General features: G+C 34.4%; 1 protein-coding gene across 2 annotated transcripts in view; it reads left to right on the forward strand.

The window, feature by feature from the left end:
* Positions 1 to 22,652, forward strand: part of LOC138327653 (uncharacterized) — a 29,871-nt gene extending 7,219 nt beyond the window's left edge. The window contains exons 1-4 of one of the 2 annotated variants that reach the window (XM_069273930.1): positions 6,152 to 6,306; positions 17,683 to 17,895; positions 18,569 to 18,685; positions 19,061 to 22,652. In XM_069273930.1, the coding sequence (XP_069130031.1) occupies positions 6,243 to 6,306; positions 17,683 to 17,895; positions 18,569 to 18,685; positions 19,061 to 19,401 (735 nt within the window). In that variant the 5' untranslated portion in view covers positions 6,152 to 6,242 and the 3' untranslated portion in view covers positions 19,402 to 22,652. Of the gene's footprint in view, positions 1 to 6,151; positions 6,307 to 17,682; positions 17,896 to 18,568; positions 18,686 to 19,060 lie in introns of those variants that run through there. The other variant, XM_069273931.1, reaches the window with a different exon arrangement.
* Positions 22,653 to 23,126: the final 474 nt, after the last annotated feature.

Genomic DNA, 23,126 nt, shown 5'->3' on the forward strand with positions numbered 1-23,126 from the left:
TGCAAAACCACAAAGTGAAAAATGCTAATGACCAATTCAGTCCGCCCGGTGACGGGAGTGGTGTATACGGAGACATCTCTACCCGTCTCCGCTCTCGCTACACTACAAAATTTAAATGAAACAGAATATCACCCGGATTTAGTTTTTCTCCATTTTTTCAATTGACTGTTAAACTGACGGCAATTGAAAATTGGCTCTGTGACCTCTCATCGCGACTCAACAAACCTATCTCTAAAAATCGGTCTTTTAATATCTTTATTATGGTCGTAAAGTAAATTTTGAAAACAGAAATTTGGTTAGTTGATGCCATGCGTTGCTTTGTCAAATAATCTGGGTTTAGTATTACCTTTAGTTAATGTAAACTGCGATAGACGTGTTATGCAATGCACCATGAGTGAGACAAAAACGATACAATGTATATTGTAGCAGATTGCTCTCACAAGATAATAATGTATAGATCGCTATACACGACTATATACCATGATAGTAGATATCTCTCATGCGACTCTCCATAATAATCATATATTGGGTTGGATCACTCTCATATTCTAACAGACTGCTCTCCCACATGAGCACTTCCATGTATTGTAATTCACTTGATTGCATTTCCATCCAAAATAAAACAATGTATTGATCAAATTGCAAAAACACAAACGAACATATAGGTAATTCTGGTACTTGTATTGATCAAATTTAAGCACACGACAAGCTCATTTTCCTCACTTTAATCATGAAGAGCCAAAACCACGCAAAACATTTAGTGATATATGGTACTTATTACATTGTCACCACCCAATCATTTAATTAGACACTTAGATTAGCGAAGTGATAGCTGGTATTGTCTTTGAATTCTTCGAAGCATCTGGTCCTATTTATATACCAATTTAATTGTGGTAGACTCCGTAAAAAGCCTATGATGTATTATTATCTTCCATTTACTTGGTTTGATTAAAGGGACAATTCACTCACGCTAATTCTTTTACATAACCAAGAAGCAAAATATGGCATAAATGTATTGTTCTACATTTCTTATAAAACATATAACATAAAATATTGACAAATGCCACGTCATTGTTAAGTATTTTAATCTATACCGTTGTAATTATAAATCGTTGATCAATACGATTCAGCAGGTAAAATATGTTCGCATCTATACCCGAGCCAACGTCACGCACGTTTAACAAATGAACTGCATAACCACTGAGGAGGTGATAAAAGGATTTTTTAGACGAGCCAATTCACCTAATAAGGTAAACACACTATTGTCAGAGCGATTTGAGCAGTTCTAGACAAAAGTAGTATTACTCTACGAGCAAGGACAGGGTTCGGCATACAAGAAGTTCGACCACAATGTGTAATGGCGACAGCGAGCGAGTTTGAACACTCCACACGCATTTCACCACATGGGCTTTTCTGGCATATTACCGTAAAACCAACTGATCTAATTTCCATTAGAACTGGTTTTTTCCTATATATGTACAAATTTTAATGTTCTTTTAGCCTGAATTGTCCCTTTAATAACCTGCATTCGAGTAATTCACGTCAAGTCAGGAGTATGATTTCATTGTTATCCCAGAAGTATTTGTTGTGGAGATGTCATGCTCTCCGGCATGCAAAAGTCAATTCGATTACAGCCGTATGGGTAACCGTATAATGTATTCCTGTGGCTTAACTGGGTAAAAGTACCACTTCCATGTTGAAATTTCTTGTCCTTTCATACGTCTTAGTTCGTATCCATTCAATTTATGGGGAATAAAACGTCCGATCTCTTCAATAAATTGACAGAAATGAATAAACGTCATGCTTATCAGATGTGTGTATGTTTATAATTACTGATGATATAGCCTATACATGTACCATTGTTTTTTGTAAATGCATGTGTTTTAATATAACAAACAAAAATGTTCCAGATATATTACATACATATATAGTATAACTCATCAATAATTCAACAGAATATCCTGGATTTTGTTATCACCAACAGTCTAATGATTATCTTATTTTAGTGGTAATCGGTCCGGAAGTATTTCGTTATTTTTTGTCTCGCTAATAACGTCTTTATATTGCTCTTATTGAACAAAACTTGATTTAATGTGCTTATGTAATCCAACTCATGATTGATATTATCTCATGAATGTGGCCATGTCATTGTAAATTGAAAAATGACCTAAACGATATCTTTAAAGTCTTATCATTGAGTTGGACCTTCCTTTGATTAACTGAATTAAAGAATCATCAATGTTGTCATTAACACGCTTATTGAAGCCGAATTCTGATTTAGTTCTTCAGTATAGTTAAAGAATAACAATAGAGTTCAGTTATATTTTTATAATATAATTAACATGGTTGAAATACCTCGGTACTGTAAACCACTTTAATTTCCAGAGATACAAATTTTCGCGTAATTTAGAGAGAAAGTTCGAACGCGTATATGCCATGAGTAGAATGTTGGGGGAAGTGCAATCTGTCGGTAGGGGATCGTCCAATCACTCTTGCACTTCGCCCATCATTTTTACTGGATGCTTTTCTTAACTCGTTAATCATACTTTTCATATTATATTAGCCGAATATGGCAAGATCCACCATTGGCTACATTGTACTAAAAGGTCACATAGAAATGAAATAAAAGAACGACGAAAAGCACTATGATGAAAAGAGACTAAAGACAGAAAAGCAAATTTTCAAGGTCAACACATCGAAACATTTAACAATACAAAAGGGGGATAAATGAGGAGAAAAAAACAAAAACAAAAAAGAAAGAAAAACGATAAAAAATGGTGGAAATATTGTATGTAAGGTGTTAAGCATGGGAGTATGTGTTTATGTATGAGTAGGTATGAACTCTGGATATAAACGCGAGAGAGAAAACATGAGTGAAAGTGAAAAAAGAGAATAATGAAAAGAAGAATATTTGTATGAAGTAATTGCTAATGAAAGGGTTGAAGTGAAAAGAAGAAAAAAACAGTAGTGAAAGGAAGAATATTTGAATAAAGATATTTGGTGATGTAATTACTGATACCAATAAAAAGTTAAATAGCTTATTAGATCTGAAAGTGACGAGAGAAGAGTCTTAATCATATGCAAAGTTCGAACGCGTATTCAGATATTTCGTTTAAAACAAAAAACAAAACAAAACAAAATCAAAGTCACATTGTATATTTGAATGCATACTTATCAGCTTCAGCATTTAATCGCGAATTTATGTCCGGAATTCGCCCCTATGGTGAAAATAATGAAGACACAGAATATCATGTATAAGTGTATCGTTGATTTGTTGTATGCAATGGGTAAAGATTGATAAAGAACGAGCTTTTATATATCGTATAAATTCCTGTAAGCGTAACTTGAACACGTGTTTGTGGTAACTTATCATGACAATACTTCAAAACTACAGTCAAACACAATTATTGTACTATTTGATATTACATTACTCCTTTGATAAAGCAATGTTTATTTGAATTTCTGTATAGTGTAGTATGAACAATCTTTTCATTTACATGTATGCTATTGTTCCAAAACTACTTTTAACGAAGAAGTCACATCTTCGGTTAAGGTGTTTGTAAATCAGTCTGTTATAAATGATTGTTATTAGTTCAGATCAAACATGTTGTAGAGAACTCGGTAATTGCAGCGTGTCTCATAACTAGTTTACTGCTAAAATTATCACAATCGCTGACACTTACATATGAAATACTCATTAAAACATGATACCCATACATATAGAATAGCCATTCAAATCTGACACCCAGACTCCCCGGGCTTCCGTATCATTTTTTATCAATTAAGTCTTAACACAACTATTTATACTGATAAAACATATGAATGTACACTGTATAGTGGTGTAAGGTTTTCAAGACTAGCTTTATCGTTCACATTGCACACGTGTCGTGAGCACACAAATGAAGGTGATTGAGAACTAGACCTTGTACCGGTTATATCAGTATCTCTTGTCAGCAAAGCTGCTGGTCATGGTGCGGCGAAGTATTGTACCTAGGCAAATAGAGAGAGCGACAATTCTGTTGTGAATATCTCACGCTGTAGTAAAGATAATCATATACGAACATATACACTCCACACGTGTGTTTATCGCGGTACCTTATAAAAAGTCATCTCTTCACATTTTGTGCGAAATAAAATGAACTATCGTTAATAAGATCTTAAATAAGAATGTCACTTTGATTATTATCGATTGACTGCTAATACCGTATAAGGTATTCTTATTTATATGCTTTGCCATTGATTATATTTTATGCCCCTATGAAAAAATCAAGATATTCAAAATTGAGCAATTAATCAAATTGATTCTGTACTCAACTTGTTGATAGTAAAATTGACAGAAAATCAATTCACGTACATTCGAACGAGAATATGATTTTAAATACTGATTGATTATAGGAAAATACTAGTGATATATATAAAATAAACATAACAGTCGTGAAGGTTTCGATGGGTGGTAGTGCAAGCTTCCCTATATCAACACTGTCGTACTTTTGCCTAGCTACATGTCATAGTAAATTAAAACTTTGATAAAGAGGGCTTTGAGAGGTTTTCACTTGATCGCGATGTCTTCACTTGAAAAGGACGCAGGTTTATTGAAATATAACTTGATGTTGGAAGTTATACTTAGGCACTGTTGACATAATCCCCAGAGTTGACGGAGCACACCCGATAAGTTTACAGAACATCCAACGTAGTCCTATGGTCACATTAAAAAGTGGGCGGGGCTGCTAGAAAAGCGACGATTATGTGTTTTAAAACGGTAATTGATTTTTGAAACGCTGTACCACACTGGACCTTACTCCAATTCATACTCCAATGTGAGTTGAAACCATTTACCAGATGCAACAATCTACTGCTCAAGTTGCAACACTACATACTAATGGGAAAGTGTATGAAGGCATTGTGGTCAATCAGTCGCAGTCAACACCCGTTGTGCAATGAGCTGTCACTAAGCCGTCTCCGTACAACCGGAGAGGAGTCTTATTATATTAGCAAAAGGATTCTACGTAAACATTAATCAGTGAATAACACTACCAGTATAGATATATACGGACAGTAATAGAAGTAGGGTTTTGTCAAACTAAGATACCTAGTGTACATCATACGTCCATTTTAATTTCGATGAGATGTATCAGCGAATCTAGGTTATCAATACCACCAATGCTATCAGTGTATTAACGGGCAAATTAGTGAAGCATATTTAAGATGATAACAAGATAAGAAATATATTTGGACTTAGGTAAATGCCAAGATATAAAAAAAAAACATGCAAATGGAATTAAACGTACATAGTAAATTTGTTATTTCGATCTATTTTGAAACCATTTTTCGATACCATTTTTAGTCATTATGGTTTACATCTATGACGATAAATTAAATAGTTCAATCTGTCTATTCATTACTTGTAGGTTCTAAAAGGTAAAGCAGAACACACAGACTAAAACGTATTTCACTTTAACTATCTGCGACGTTGACGAAAACACTAAATGAAAGCTGACTGATGTCAACCTTAATAGAAACACTTTGTCCTCTTTGGGGCATTATCAACACATGCATATTTGTATATCCGGAAATTAATGCACACACGACGTGTGCTTTGAATTGTCGTAAATTAGCTGAATGGTATCGATTACTTAACGTCCATATACCGACATATTGTCTGTAGATGTGTCCTTAGTATTTCTCTAGAGTACTATTTTTTACATTTTAGCCTTCATTATAGGAACACTTTATAAGGGCAATGTAAGTTTAGTATGTTCTAATTCTTTCTCCACTGTTTTAAAGTATTTATGAACTACTAGAGAATAAAATAAAGATATCGTAGCCAGAATTATTGCAATTTAATTATATAACCAATGTAATATCTGATTACACCGGGAGTAGTAAGGTTTAAAGGGTTTACATGCTGTCTCTTTACAGTGGCAGGATATGGTTTAGGAGCGAAATGCGGGGACCAAACGACAAGATTGATAAAACATATTTTGGAATTAGAGAGACTTCTTTCAAAACTCATGTTGTAGATGGTGTGGCTATTGAAAGTTACATGGGTGTAGATGACAACTGATTACGAATGGCATAGCTCATGTTCTCCTGTTTACCTAGCCTCTACCACCTGTTGTCTCCCGTGACGTCATGCTTTGTCTAACTTATCAGTATTTCGTCCTCGATGTGACATTCTTGTACTTTTAATAAATCTAAAGACACCTAGTATATTGCCGTTGTATCTTAGTGTTTGTAGGACCATGATTGTCCTCCTTGTCATATTCACATCTCTACTTCAGGCTGCTGTTGGTCCAGCAGTGCGAGGTACGTAATTACTAAATACTTATTGACCGGTCCTATTCATTTATATATTTTATTTGAACCTTATTGTGACTAATATCAATTACTGAGTAGAAATACTTGATTTTCGAATCTGTGACTAGAAATTAACTGTTGAATATCTTTTCAATATTCTTTCGTTTCATAGTTATTACTTTCTTCTGTTAATGAATGATTTAAAAGAAACAATTACATGACTTAACCTTTTATTTCCTTTTATTTTCTTAGACAGGCCGAATCATGGTCCTCTGATCTTTTTACACCTCCCCATCAATTCCGTTGACATTTAATTGCTTTCGTTTTTAAGTTCAACATTGTTTTTTGCTTATCATTACGAAGAAGTTCATAAAAGTTCTTAAGTCTTTCTGAAGTTCTATGCCAGCTACATGGATTGTGAAATTAGTTTTTATTTTAGACTAGATGAGTTGATTGGCCATTGGAAAGTTAAACATCTTTGAGACAATCGCTACAGTGCTTTCTTTTATGCTCATTAAAACATACTATGAAATCATATTAGAAATTAGCTTTCATGAAATTGATTTAATGAAATATCACGGAAATATACACAAATGTATACTTACATATGCCCCTATGTAGTCAATGGGAGTAGAGTCGCGTTCAAATTAGCGTAAACACAATGATGTATGAATACAAACGCAGTGCAGGTTCGGACTACTTCTAGTTCACGCCTCGATAAGATTTTGCGACATAAGTTGACGAATTCCCAATAACAATAAAGTGTTTTTATCAGATCCAATTAAATATGTCTTTGACATCAAAATATAAGATATGTACACGCATTGTAACGGTAATAAACAATAAGATGAATCGCTGGTCGGGGCTACAACCGAGTGGGAGGGGTCTTTCCTCAGGAGTGTTTGGGGAATTCCATAGGCCTAGTTACGTCCGGATGTCACTCATCTCAACTAAATGTACAGAACATCTGATTGTCGGATTGTCGGAGAACAATTCTGTGAGCGTCTAAGCGAACAAATAGGTAAACAGGTCCTATACAGGTTTCCAGAAAGAAAAAAAGAAAAGAAAAAAAAAAGAACAACATTACAGGTAGCCTATCCGAAACAGTATCATCAGCTTTACCCCCTAGGCTATAGCACAGTAACTTTCCTCGGTTGAAAATCAAATTTGGCGGCTCGCTACACTTCGGACCGCATCACTACCCTGACAACGATACATACCGGTAGTCGTTCCGCCTCGGCTATCTCAATTTTATTCCAAATGGACATTATTGATACATGACCAATTGGAAAAAAACATATTTTTAAAATAATCGAAAGCTGTCATTGTTATATTTCAAATCAAACTGCAGCTATAACAGTCAATAATCGGAACAATATATATGGCGACCCTGACTACCGCATTTATCCAGCTTAGCAACCAACATCGTTATAAATTTGATCACGAACATATAAAAATAGACTTATTTATGTAAATATATAGATTGAACAGTGTTTTGATCGCGTTAAAGGTGGTATGAACGCAATTGGATATATTCTACAGCGCGTTCAATCTCTATATAACGGCACAGACTACAGGACACCCCAGCCTATAGGGATATATTGCCAGACGTTAGTGAGGTGTTAAATCCCCAAATACCTATTAAACACTAAAATTTACCACTGACACTTAAAATGGAACGTTGTATCGAGGTTTATCACAATCAATGGATAACATTAAAGGTCTCATTTCAGTCAACCAAGACCATCTGTCTTTATAGGGCCATGAACGAAGTTACTCCCGTACTACACTAAGTGACTGGTTCATCGCAAAGGAGAAGATTGTCTGTAGAGTTTATATTTAGGGTGCGACATAGGAAGTACCTTGTACCAATAGAACGAACCGACTTCTGATAGATGTAGATATAAAGCTGTACATTGTCAGTACGGAGATAGGTTTAGGGGAGCATATCTGTCTTCGAAGTGGGTGATACTTTTAAACTATATAAATCATTTTATCAGATAACACTAATAGTTCATGGTTGGACTACTCGGACTTCAATAACATTTTTTATATCAAAGTCCACGAAAATAAAGAAATAAAGCGACTCCTTAAGTAACAGTTTTCAACACAAGGGTTTTCTTCTTAAATCAAGGTTTTATATTACAGTTTCATTAATAATCATTTTTGCCAGTTATGGACACCTTAAATTTCTCAAGGATATAACAATAATTTTTCACAACGGCAGAAGTCATTGCCCTATCACCTGTAATGTTCAGTCGATCATTTTTGTCACGCCAAGGTAGATACATGTATAGCATGAAGAGCTAATAATCGCGTTGGTGAGTCGGTTTTCATTTTTTCATTCATTCATTTTATTCCATAGGCCTTTCGGCATATAGGTAAAAGTAACTGCATGTATATATCATAACAACGTATAAATCCATATTAGGAGGGTGATAAACAAATATTGGAATATTACATATATTCATAATAGTAATATGAGTCGCAATTCAATAGTAATAGGTGAGTCGGTACTACCACCAAATATTCATTTTTTGCAATTTCTGCATCAATACAGTGTATTACTAGTATACTATGCTAAAATATGCAAATCACTTAAAGATTGTCACACATAAAAAACAGACAAATTAATATTTTTCTTCAGTTTCAAAATATACTTACTTTACCCCATTACCACAATTAAAAAGTTTCTGGTTTAATTTTAATTTTATAAAAAAAAAATCTAGCGTCTCGAAAGAATTCCACGGTGCTATGTCTTATATAGAATAAAGGACTGATTGCGCATGAACCGAAACAAAACATTTTTTCTATGTATTTTTGTTTTAATTATTCAACACACATATACACGATAAAACATCACTTATTGTTCAAATGATTAGTATAGTTTATGCTGTGTCGCCCATGGAGCATCTTTATTATGTATTTTATTTTGCTTGTCGGTCATTTGTATTACTCTTTACATTTTATAGGTCATTGCTAAGGGTAAGTTATTGATGAAAAGTAAAATGACGCAAAATACGACTGTACCAAGTATAAAAAATCGGCACGAAAAATTGCATATATGTTCACCACAGCGTGCACGATGATATGCAGAATGAAAAATGATTAAACAAACTTTGTAATGTCATAGTGATCATATTTCATTCTTATTGAATAAAATCTATGATGAATTTTATAATTTGCTTCGTTCACTTTCATTTTTGAGCGATTGAAATGTGACAGGACTTTTCTGCTTAATCATTCTACTGGGAGGAAAGTGATCTATCACTATTCTAGACAAATCCTGCTGCTCCCGTGTCACACGTACGTTTTGTACGATACAGTTCGAGTAACTCTACCCCAGTCGATTGTGACAGATCTTTAAAGGGCACTTTATACTAATACATATATCTACGTTACACAATAGCACATTATGATTTCTAACTAGCTCCAGTCTGATACACATTGGTATACATGACACCCCAGCACCCTGATGTTTGTGTCGCACTAGATGAGCCAGACACTATGACATTCCCTCCTTTTGTGTGACATCATTTGATGGAGCGTCCCTTGCCCTGTATTGTACGTCCGGAAATAATTTACCGTTTTGATACGGCTTTTAGTGTTGAAGCTGTGATTTCTATCCTGCTGTGTACGAACGTTTGACTGGCACGGGATGGATCATTCGTATTGACCCCCGTTAAGTAGTTCATTATTATCGACTGAGAGGTTTTCTGTATCGTTAACTGAACTAAAATTAAAATTAATTTACTGTGAATCTTTTTATTACAGCTCAAAAACTGTTTTGTAGTTATCAAAACGAACCTAACCTAGATACCACGAAATCAAAACGGTTGTGAACATTTGAGTTATCATTATAAAAAAGTTATATGCGTTTGTCGATTTAGAGTGTGATCGGTTCTGGGAAACTAGTTTGAAAGAAACAGAATCGACTTAACGATATAGATCTATATAAACGTAACTTAGCTTTGAAATTGGAAATAATCTTTAAATCTTATTAGATTCCTTAGTTCGTATGTTTGAACTATGTCGATAATTTTACATTATATTTTTTTGTAATAAAGTAGACTTATCGTTTTGATCAATGATAACGGTAATATCAGGAATTGAAAATGTTAAGATGGGATATTGTTTTAAACGCTATAAAACAATACAAAAATAGTTATGGTTTCATTGGGGTTATCACATTACCCATTTCACCATTTCCTGTAAAATGCATTGTTTGCGTCAATATTTGTAAACACCATTTTCGGTCGTATATTTTCCGCCCAGCTCTTAAGAAATACACTGTATTACATATTAAAAGCAGGCTCCTTTCATTCTACGGAGCCCACACTTGTAACTTGACAGCACACCTGGTTATTTATCTTTTACACATACAAGCTATCCGAAAGTTTATATGGAAATTTTTTAGAGAAGCATACGCTCGTTTGAAAACGTATAATATTTCAAACAATTAACGTCTCTTAGTTGGTCGTAACTTTTCTTAGTTTAAATGTTGAAAACTAAGGTGGTGCATATAATGCTTATTACCAGTTGAAAGTAAGAAATGTTACACCTGTAAGTAGATTATGTATCACAGCATTGTCACTCGGCTGTCACCAGCCGAACCTTGATGTTTTGGTACCAGGGTGTCCGATACCAATGACCCTGGCTGTGTTAAGCGTCATTTATTGTCTCTTTTGATTTAGCAGATTCTCGAGACTTAATATATGGGAAACTGCGTCTCTACATGGTATGAGAAATGGTGACCATTGCTTAACCATACAGATGTGGTGTAGACGGTACGTACAGAGAGTTAATCAGGCATAAGGCTGTGCCACGCGCGTTCTGATCCGGGGCCACCCAATCGCCACCATTCCACATACCTTCCTTTGTACCCAGAGAAAAAAAGAAATACATATGAAATGGCCATTTATGTTTTTCGATATCTTCTACCGTTTTCGGGTTCGTCTCCGCGCAGTACATATTCAGATTAATGCGAAAATAAGCAAGTATTACAGTTATGTAAAACGATGGTTGTTATTGTCAGTGTTCGCCCCACTTGTGAAACACTGAGCGAATTAGCAGATGTGAATAGTGCATATGCGAGCTCAAAGGTATCTCTTGTACTTTTGTACTTTAATCTGTTTTTATGAATCTTTCCATTCTGTTCAATGTAAAGCCATATGTTCAGCATTTAAAAATACCCATTCGGAGATTTTATCAGTTAACGGGTACTGGTACCGACTGTTGGGATCAAAGTGTTCAGTGTGCAAAATATGCATTCGGGTACCACTAGTTCAATTGTACTGAATAGAGAGATAAGACTAACAATACTATTATTAAGTCTTTTGTAATATGCTTTATTACTCCATTACCATCCCATGACGTCCCACTATTATTAGTATTAAATAGTTTTATTTTCCTTACCGAGAAGTTCATTATATAATTCACATCGTTGATAGCTATACACGTAATGTATGAAGATTCTCTGCAATGCCTTTGACATAATGTGTAATGTTTTGATTTCGAATCACGCAATACCAGTAGCAAAGGTATAAATTTTATAGAAACCCATAAAACGTTAAAATAAAATGTCATACTTTTGTCAATGAGTTGTTTTTGATTTTCCATATTTCGGTATTTAGGAACAAGCCTTTTTAAATGCATATAGATCAATTATGAATTCAAATAGTATGGACAGATTGAAATACGTATAATAAGATATGATAAACTGTTTTTTATGGGGATGCTTCAGACGTAGACGTGGATCATGTCACTCGGCAGTTAAATGACAATCAATATTTCTGGACGGATACCAATATTATATGCAGTCTACGTATAACCAATGTCTTTAAGAGTCTTAGATATGTTCAATTATTGAATCTGATTTAAACACACCAGAATGCACATTACATTCAACGCATACAGTGAATTTTCCATTTTCAACGTTTGTTTAATTTTCATTCAAAGCATGATGACACTGTTTTCCGAACCGTCTGTGACCAGTAGGTGCATACTTAATAACGGTACCATGTGTTTGTATAGTGATATTCAAGAAGTCTGGAATTATCCCAATTGGTACCGTTCACTTTGCATGTTAATATGAAAATGTAAGTCTTAGTTTGAAACATTAATGATTCCATCTTCGGTTACGTGGCACAAGGTTGATTTCGCTGATATAAAACACTAGTAAATATTGGGAGGGAGGTAGGAGCCTGACGTGAATCCACAATGACAAGTCGTGCACCTATCGGAGTCTAGTCGACCCTTCTCCTCTTGTTTGTTGAAGTAATTACCGGTCCGGTGCTGTTTACTTTCCGGTCCTGAGCTCAGTCTTTCATAATTGGTTATATTTTCCATAAGTGTACACATTGATGTAGTTGGTCATTGTAAAATGATAAGATGACGTTATTAGTCTCCTGCCGGTGAAACCGGAGTGGACTCTGTTCCCGTTTGTCTGTCTGTCCGGATGTCGTTTCAAGACGATAACTTGAGAAAAAAAATCAACGGATTTTGACCAAACTTTAAACAGTGGTAGCATATGAGAAAATAAGTTTTGGATTAGATGTGGGGTCAAAAGGTCAACTACAAAGGTCACTGTTACTAAAATAGATTGTTTCACAAATTTTAGTTTCTGGATGATAGGTTGAGAACACAATGAAATTTGTTCAAATTTCATACAAAGGTCACATAGGGGATAACATAGCTTGGGATTAAATTTGGGGTCAAAAGGTCACTGTTACTAAAAAAAATAGTTTGTTTCACAAATTTTCAATTTTCGTTATCGGAGCATAACTTGAGACAGAATTTGTTCAAACTTCATTCAATGATAACATAACTTAGTAATAATAACTGCCCATAGATTAGAAATATATATTTGACAGCATGGGACGTGTGTTGCTTGCAACACTTACTGCAAGCTTTTTGTACTTAACCCATGAATACAATGGTTTGAATAACTTTGTGGCGCGTGAAGTAACAACTCGTAAAGATGTCCCTTATAACAACGGTTGAAGTTTATTTATTTGGAAGTGTGTTTAGCTAGAGAGTTGCAAAGTTAAAAATTTCTTCGCATGCACAGAAAATCATGATTGATTTCAACTCATATAAAAAGATTGATGGTATTGCCATTTTGTTACTAATTCCCAAACTTACTAGAATACCTCCTTATCCTGACTGATTTGTGGAACATTAGACAACTGATAGTAGTATATATACTTTATAGTTACTTCTAATTGATAAGAACATTGGGTTTAGGATGGTCGATGAAATAATGGTTAAAATGAAATTGCACATTAGTTTCCCACACAAGTAGTGTAACTTGTTATTTTCAGTACACATTAGCATGGCTTAATTTACTATTGGATGTCCGACAACTATTAAGGAATACCTGGTGTCAAACCATAATAGTATTGGTTTGGTTCTGTGAGAGAATATGTCCCTGTCAACACTGACTGTTACTACTGTACTCTAAACATATGGTTTTAGTGAGGATATTATTTCAGTGAATTTTATGCCGGAAGTACTGCACTAGATATGACTACGCTGATAATTGAATTTGTTGTATACCTTAGTCCTAACTCGTCCAAATCGCATTTGCGCATAAATTCCGTTTCTTTCAAACAGAGACGACTACATTTTACATTAAAATGCTACCTCCTTATCTGGAGAGATCGTGGTTGTTGCTATTTCAGGAGGTGTTGAAACGAGACTAGGTTCCATTACATACAAAAATCATTCAAAGAATTAAAATTCAAACCACACTATGTACATATATAGAGAAAAGTTGAAGGTTTAAAGACTGTCGTTAATAAAAATAATATTTCGATGACGTGAAATTATGCTCTGAATGTTTCGTGTACATTGAATCCAGGATATATATCCTTTATTTTAGATTAATCTTTTAGTTATAGAAACAATTCATAAAAGTAAATTGGAAATTGTGCCTTTTAAATCACAAACTTTTCAACTAACAGGTGACAATGTATCGTTTTACAAAAGAAAATGAGTACAAGCTGGTGTCGGAATCGTACGAAAATAAATTTAAATTATTTATGAGGTCAGGTAGAGGCGCTCCCATCAACAGGTGGTGTCTACCACTATCTAACACGGAGCGGTATTGACTTAACACTCACCGTAATTGAACGATCAACACTTTTTACTGTATATAACTAATACCCCATTGTCAATGTAAATCTTTGTGAAGAATGTGAGTATTTCTTTTGGTCAGGAGGGTCTCGGAGACGTGGGATGATTTCTCTGTGACTGGCACTGGTCGTATATACCTATAGAGTCCGGTCCCAGATCTGCCCGATCCGATTTCAAGTCGGGAAGGTTTTTGTTGTGTCTACGTCTAATGGTGCCTTGTGGCTCAAGATACTCTGTTTGTCCGTGTTGGTACTGAATCGGCGAAAATTACTGATTAAATTATCTTCAAAGAACACCCTTGTTATCACGTTACACTTGGCGCGATTGAACTGCAACACAAAAAGTTTATCATTCGTGAAATTTGAAATCCATGTACCGGATCGTGATATCTGCCCAAGTCGGCGACAGTGAAAACAAAAATGTAATTGCAGTTCAGGTACCTTGAACATTGGACACTTGAATCGGGCTTGACTCTCTGTACCGGTTTATGCCCGACCGCTACCTGCCGTTACATACTGCCTGAGATATTCACCGATGGATCGTGTTCCGATTTCTTACGATGATACACCAGGAATAAAAAAATCAAATAAACACAAATAGAAACACCGTGTAAGATATTGGTACCTATATACAAATTTTATCAGATTTACAAATAAGGATTAATCAAAGTACTTATATCTGGCAATAAGAAAACAATCGATGGATCTTAGTAATCCTTTGCGCTCAGAATTTATTTACACAAGACAAACAAACGGATACCTTTGGGACTTTGGGACTAAATAAATGCAACAACTGCTACTTCATTTTATTTTACAAAATGCATGCACTTAAAACATAATAAAGGCGTAAATAATTATCTTTTAAAATCATCCTCCGCTATGCAATTGTGTTAACTTTTGTTTGAAGGAATAATTTGCATTTTTTTATTATTTTATTGTTTTTGATCATAAGCTCTTGCAATTCTGTTCATATGTTACTTTAGAAGATTTAGCTCATTCCTCTTGTTTGTGTTTCAAATATTCTAAACATACTTATCTTACCTTATTGCACATTTCTTTGGTTGGGCTCATGGATGGACTTGCTCAAAGTCATAAAGAAAGATGTATTTATATTTTCAATGTCATTAAATTTTATTTTAAAAGCTAAAACGGATCAAACAGCAGGCAATGTCTATTTTAGTTCTCTCCTAGACAAAAGTTGAAGGTTTTGCTCTAATGTATGTCAACGGAAGTTTTGTCGGCACGAAAGACAGTAAAAGAAAACTAGCTATTAAATGTATTAATTTGCAATAATCCAGAATTCGAAGCTGTTTGGTAATTGATGCTGGTGCTAGATTTTGGGTTTTCTAATCTTGTATAAAATAGTTATTGTGGTTCCAGTGAAGTGGTGTTAACTGCCGGTGGTATAGTCTAAGCTCGCTCTAGACACATTAGTATGAAAAGCTAAAGAAAATCAATTGACTAAAGTGCCCCATTATGTTTTGTCAAAAAATAAATATGAACGCCCATCTCATTTTTGAATACCGCGAGATATTCAGGAAAGCAAACATATAATACATCTAGGTGTCACTCATTAAACAGCAGGCTATTCAGGAATGAGTGGGTCACCTAGTGCATGACCCGGTCTATAGTAGCATACGATATAGAAAACTTGGTCTAACCATTAATGGTCGATTATTCTAATGATATAACAAGTACATATAAACATTCAACTGTTCTTTGGCCCACCCATATATCCTATAACTATTCTGCTTTTTACAAACTATCGTCTCAACTTGCAAATCGCCCTCCTTATAAATTGACTGTATTAAATATTATTTGTAAATGAGTTATTCGTACTCAGATTTATTAATATCAAATTCAATAATTTTAATATCTTATTGATAAATTTGACAGCATGAGGTTCTGCAACCATATATCAATGTGCTTTTCAATTAGGCTGAGTTGGCAGGTATTAAATGGAAAGAGAAAACCGTTTAGAATATTGGTCTCGTTGCATAATACAGTGTGCTAATGGGTTTCCTGATGCTTCAAGACGACATATATGAGGACATTGTTAAGACGTCCATCAGTTAATCATTATTTTACAACTCGTGGCATCTGAAGTACATTTTTTGTAGATGACATAACGAAAAAAAAAGAAATGGAGAATCAAATGGCATGTTATGAAAAATTAATAATACAATACAGATATTAGACATTTTCCTCAAAAAATTATTATAAGGTGTATTCATTCATATACATGATAAAAAGCAGACAACGTGCAGTACGGTGCCGTACCACGTACAACAACGCGTTGGTGATCACACGAATGAATATATTAACATATTCAATTAGACGAGTTTTTGAAAAAACGTAGCAAATGATATTGTAATACGACTCTCTTCGCCTCATCATAAATTTTCATCAGTGTGTAATTTTTCCATGTTTCGTTTCAAATCTTTGTTCTTTGCAAAATTCGACTTCCATTTATCAACATTTGATATACTGTAAACCTGCAACATCAAATTTTCGTTGTGTAAATTTTTTCATTATTGTTAAGTTGCTTTCTAGTATAAAAACGTAATTTCATTGTAAAGTTCCATCGGCGAACGACGACTATTTCTAGCCACTGAATGGTTATAAGTGATAATGTCCCAAATGAACGATACACCTAGGTATTGTTGAAGACCAGTGCTGAACTGGGCCAGACGTAGCCGTATAACTTTGTGATTGGAGTCGTTAAAATGTCAACCATCACACTGTCTACGTCCGTAACACCGTCGGACCTGTTACGATTACGCGCAATAACTTTATTATCTCTTCTTACCAAAAAGGAGCTGTCGTATCTGTCAGTAAAACTGCCATGAAATGTGGATATGGAGTGATTTACATAGGAAAAAACTGCTAACATAGGTGTTTAAAAATAAAAAATATGATTTACATAAGAATCCAGCTACAACGTCAACGGGATTGTCAGGGCAGCTCTAGTTAGTTTAAAATGTTAGACTTCACCAATGTGACGCATTGTACGATGATGTATATAGAAAATTTAAAGAAGAATGTCTCCTCAGGAGCATTCAGATTAAACAAGGGAATATACATTGTGATGTTGTCTTTAATATCGAGCATGTCGATTTCGCAAGCAACATTAATTCACTTGGAAATGTTTTACCCGCGAAACACCCCGACCCATTCAGTATAATTCCATAAGTCTAACTTTGGTTTACTATGTTGCTTGACATATGTCTATAATATGTCTATAATTCAGATGAGGAACGTTACTTTTGTCCCACACCCGTGGCGCCTGACCACGCTTCCATCATAGGGACGGATTACGAGATGGGATCATACATAATAGTGCAATGCGACCCCGGGTATTACCTGACGGGGATGATGAAGATCTACTGTGTGGCTTTACCAAACCCATTTAAGAAAATGGCAGGCTGGGATAATGTTGTTGGTCATAACCCAGTGTGTCATCGTATGTATTGAACTAGACTTGATTTACTATAAACAAAGATATTTTCCCTAGCTTAGCTATTAAGCCATTACAAAGATATTTTCCCTAGCTTAGCTATTAAGCCATTAGAATTCGCGGAACCAATCGTTTTTGAAATGTTAAACAAGCACTTACAATAATTTGTGTAATTAAATCGTTGTACACATGTGTGTAATAACGAGATTTAAAGTCGCCACGGAAACACATTGGTATTCAGTAGAGATTACTATATGTGTGAGTGTATGCGGTTACCAAAAATGTTACAAATGCAAACGGCAAGCAGTTATGAAACATAACCAATAAAGTAACTCTATTGGCTGTGTTAAATAACTGCTTACCAATGTGAGGAATATATGTGTCAGCTTGTCAAAAGAAAAATAGAATCAATCACCAATTTGATTCAGTCATTTATGTATGTGTGTGTTTGATGTAGCAAATGCAAACTTGATTAATTGATAGATTGTTTCGCTTATTGTTTTTATAACGCTTATAATTGCTTTCCTGTGTAATTTAAAAGTGTATTAACCAAACAAACTCAAATTTCTTTAAAAGAACAACTGAATGAATAGTATCGAAACTCATGAAAGTGCATACATATTTACCAGGTATGGATGTATTATCACTTAATAACAAAATATTATTTATATTATTGCAGCAACATCAACTGTTGCTCCACCGTCAGTTGACAACCGAAGCGACAGAAATTTCCCTCTCCGAAAGAACCGCTCCCCAGATTTCTTAGAGGACATGGGTGAACCCAAGAGCTTCAAAGGTCGGTTCAACATACTAAGATATCTTAACGAAATAATTGTTTTAGTCTTTAATTACGACTCTGCATTTTGTTAGCTATTTAGTTGAAGTTATCATCAAGCATCTTTGGTATCCTCGTCGGAAGCGTCGTCCGAAGATAAAAAATTATCTTAATGGATTTCAGCATAGGTCTGCTGAAGTGATCTCATCATTGTTAAAATGTTAATAGGATGATAGGTTCGTTATTGGAGCCATGCCTAATGTACGCAATAGTTTGATAGGTTAAACGTACATCATGCAGTTATAAGTGTGCATAATTGTGTATCGAAGCTTATGCTGATGGTTTTTATTCACAAAGCGATATTATAATTCTAATCGTTACTGTTTTACATTGTAGATGATTTTGCCGAGATCTTTGAGGTGGAACCAAAAAAGGAGACAACATTTGAAATGGAAACAAAAATGATGTACGCTACCGAACTGAGAGATCGCAAGAAAGGCAAAATTAACGACTTCGAAATCAAACCACTTAAGTACAAATCACACAAATTTCATCTGAAGGAAGGGGGAGAAGTGTGTACATTGGAACCATTAACAGGACCGTGCAGATCGAGAAAGCGCAGATATTTTTACAACATCCAAACGGAAGAGTGTGAGGAATTCATATATGGAGGCTGCCGAGGAAACGGAAACAACTTCTTATCAAAGGAAGAGTGTGAGGAATCATGCGCGAAGTAGGACCGAATGTCCATTGTCGATTTACTTATTATTCCGTTGTCATTTAGTATATGGAATTAAAAGAGGAGTAATGCACTTTTGCTGTTATCATATTTCAGGTGGTGGATTATGAAAGTGTATGTGATGAAAACTAAATTTATTATTGTGTTTTCAAATATGCTGTTTTCTGGAGAGCAACCTAGATATCAACTTCGTTCTGTAAATAGTTCAAACAGCGGCGGATATGAAAACAGACAATCCGGATGGACCAATACATCGTCCAATAAACTCCTGTGGTCTAATTGTTAATCGAATGGAATTGATGTAATTTGGAATATCCTTTCTGAATGATGAAATGATTCTGTTTCAAGAATGAATACTGTTCAACTTTTGTAGTTTTCAAAATGGTGCTAGTTGTATGTTGATGTTAATCTTTTAAATGTTTCCTGTTAATTTAGTACATTAATTTACAGTACACCAACTTCCTTTTGCGTACGATTTACTTTCGCGAATTTCGCGATCCAAGTAAATCCGCGAAATGTTATCTCCATTAATTACGATCTACATCATATTTATGGATAAGAATTTCCATTTGATTTTTCAATCCGCGAATTTTAGACTTTATGAACTTGTTCTGGGAATGAAAATAGCGAAATTAATAGCAGCGAAAGGAAGTTGGTGAACTGTATCTCTTTTTCTAATCATAGTTTTTAATTAGTGGTAAATAACATGATATATCGTAAACCAATCAGAAATCGCGAAAAGAAATTGCCGCTTATAGATATCAAATATAAGTAGAATAATATAAGCCTTGATAGCGACAATCCCAGTAAAACCGTTTTTAGGAATGAAGACTCGATATTGAATCGCCGCGAAGTTGGTTTAAATTACAGTGCATATTAGATGTATATCACGTGTCCTCAATGGTTTCAATATAAGTGCAGTGTATTATGTGAGATTAGAAATTAATGAAATAGGGTTTTATTTTAATCTTACCGAGATGAACTGCCACGCAATGGCAAACGATGATGTAATATCATTGCAATATGCAGTCATTTTATGCTGTAGAAGTTGTGAGAGTGTGAGAGTGTTTGCAAAAACAATTTTCAGATATTAAAACTGTAATATTAAATATATGTCACATGAGTTCACATGTAGATATATATCACAACGAAAGGATTCCAACAACTTGGTTCCCATGGATACAATCTGTCATGTTTATTCTTTTGTTGTTATACACATCAGCAAACTTTATATCTTGGTACATACATATGTAACTGATGACATTTTATTGTGTGACGAAATGGTGCCATAGACATATAGTTATGTGAAATATGACTCTTTTTGAAATGTATTCAATGCGACACTTCTGTATCGTGTATTGTGAAGGCATTATCTAATGGCCAGTACTACCAAATACAAATTATTGATTTTTCAAAACATACGTTCAACCAACTGCAAGAATCCTTTATATCAAATGCTGGTAAATGACATAGATGTCCAAAAACAAGGTTTTATTTTGTTATTCAAACAAAGTTAATATATTGTAGTCGTCTTTTTAGGTACTTGACACTAAAAAAGATTTGATTATTAACTTTATACTAAGTTACTATAGTACCATGTTTTAAATTTCTGACGAATCTACATGCATTTTACTTCACACATTTTGTCAAACAGAAAAAATACCTCCATGTACACCTATAGCTTACTGATATAGTAGCAGAATTATTAAACTTTTTGCTTTATATGGCCACCGTATATTTTGTTATAATAATATTTCATTGTTGCATTTCCCGTTAATTTTACAATGTGATTTTATAGTGTTAATTTGTAATGATATGTCTTTAATAGGGTGTATTGTTCATTTCGTCCTTAATGTTCACCAGGTGTAACGTTTCTGTCGCCTGGACTATTGCGAATGGCTTTAATTTTCGGATATAGGGTAATATTATGTCTAGATACTGTACACAAATGTATTTTTCCACGTGCGATTACATTTCGCGTTTAATTAATAATCGAGAAAAAACAATAACCACAAAAGTGTTTCAATGACATGTACATTTGATTTATATATCTAAATAGCGACATCGAAGGCTGTGAGATCTACTACAGCATGAAAACGCGAAATAGAGTCGTCACAAAAATATAGCTTGACAGTATTTCTGTCTGATATCTAGTTTTCTATCTGTATAGAACTACTTGTGCCAAATTACAATACCATTGCTATATATCCTCTAGATCTATGTTATGCTAATTAATATAATTGTATCTGCAATGCAGTATCAAAGTCAATGCACAAATAATGTCTAATTAATGTCTAATTATCATTTAAATATGTGTGTTTTGATCAGTGTTCATATTATATTTCAAAGATATTCATCAATCTGCGCGTCATTTCGAATATGTTTATATGTTACCGAAACGAGTCTATTATTAATGATTTAAAACCTGAGAATTTTCACGTTGTTTTCAAACAAGACCATCATTAGGACTTCGAAACGTCGGCCTTTTCCTATTGGACCTTATATCTATGTTTATTTTCATTTTGTTCAGCCAAATCCAACGACGATATTGTAAGGTGCTCATTGTGTATATCATAATTCTATAATTGATTATCGAAATTACTACAGTCATACCTCGTTAATGCGAGGCTGTCGGGTTCATATCTATAGTTATTCATGTAAAATATGCTCGATGCAGAGAACAATGTACTCGAGACCAGTGAAATATTTAACAAACTTTTCGATTGATGAGACACTACATTAACGAGGTTCATCTGTTGTATAATATTATGTGTTTGCATATTACAGAGTTATCTGCCCTTGCGGATAGGTATTGATTGTGACGTCATGTGTTTTCGAGCGTAAGTCATACTTTTTAGAGAAGACGACATGAATTGCGCCCACAAAATAATATCACAATTGATTTCAACCAACAAGGTAGCAAACTCTGTAATATGCAAAGACGGAATGAATGGATACAAGGGTAGCATCGCCCTCTCGATGCTGATACGATAATTTTTCAACAACTGCATTCGTTTGTTATAGTGTATCAAATTTTCATGAGCGTTTATTATGACCATGCGTTATGACATTGTACAAGAAGGTTCCATCAACGAATTTAGAGATAAGTTTGTTGGAGAAAATTGTTAACATTGCCACACAAAACTGTTACAAGTTTGTTTTATTTCTTCTTCTGATGCTTTCTAACAATATGTACTTCTGTAGTAACATCTAAATATACGTTAATGATAATAAATACCAAAAAACGTGTATTTGGAGTCTTTTATTTTTATCTTCCGCAACTTGTACTGAATCATTTCCAATTAAAGTGTTATTGTAATGGAACGTTTTCATAATCAATATGGCGTTCTCTCTCTATTGATTTCAACATTTATTCATTGACAAATTTGCATGGGATCATCGTTAAATGTATCTAATAATACACTCGTCTTTAGAGTCTTTTATGTTTAGATGGACTGAGGAAAAACTTAGTGAAATTGCCTTTGTATATTTTCTAAATCATTCACACATTAGCGTTCAGCATAAAAGAATTGGGACTAATAGGTAACTCGTTGTCTGTAGAATTTGACCGGGTGGAGTTTTGGTCGGTGTCTAGAGCGACATGCTGCAGTGAGATAGCACTATAAAAATTGTAAGAGTTCAACTAGTCTATTAAAACAACATACAACTTATAACACAGCTCCCCAGAACATGCAGACAAGCATACACGTAACAAATTGCAGA

This window comes from Argopecten irradians, chromosome 7 (genome assembly GCF_041381155.1).
Source record: "Argopecten irradians isolate NY chromosome 7, Ai_NY, whole genome shotgun sequence".
Taxonomy (NCBI): domain Eukaryota; kingdom Metazoa; phylum Mollusca; class Bivalvia; order Pectinida; family Pectinidae; genus Argopecten; species Argopecten irradians.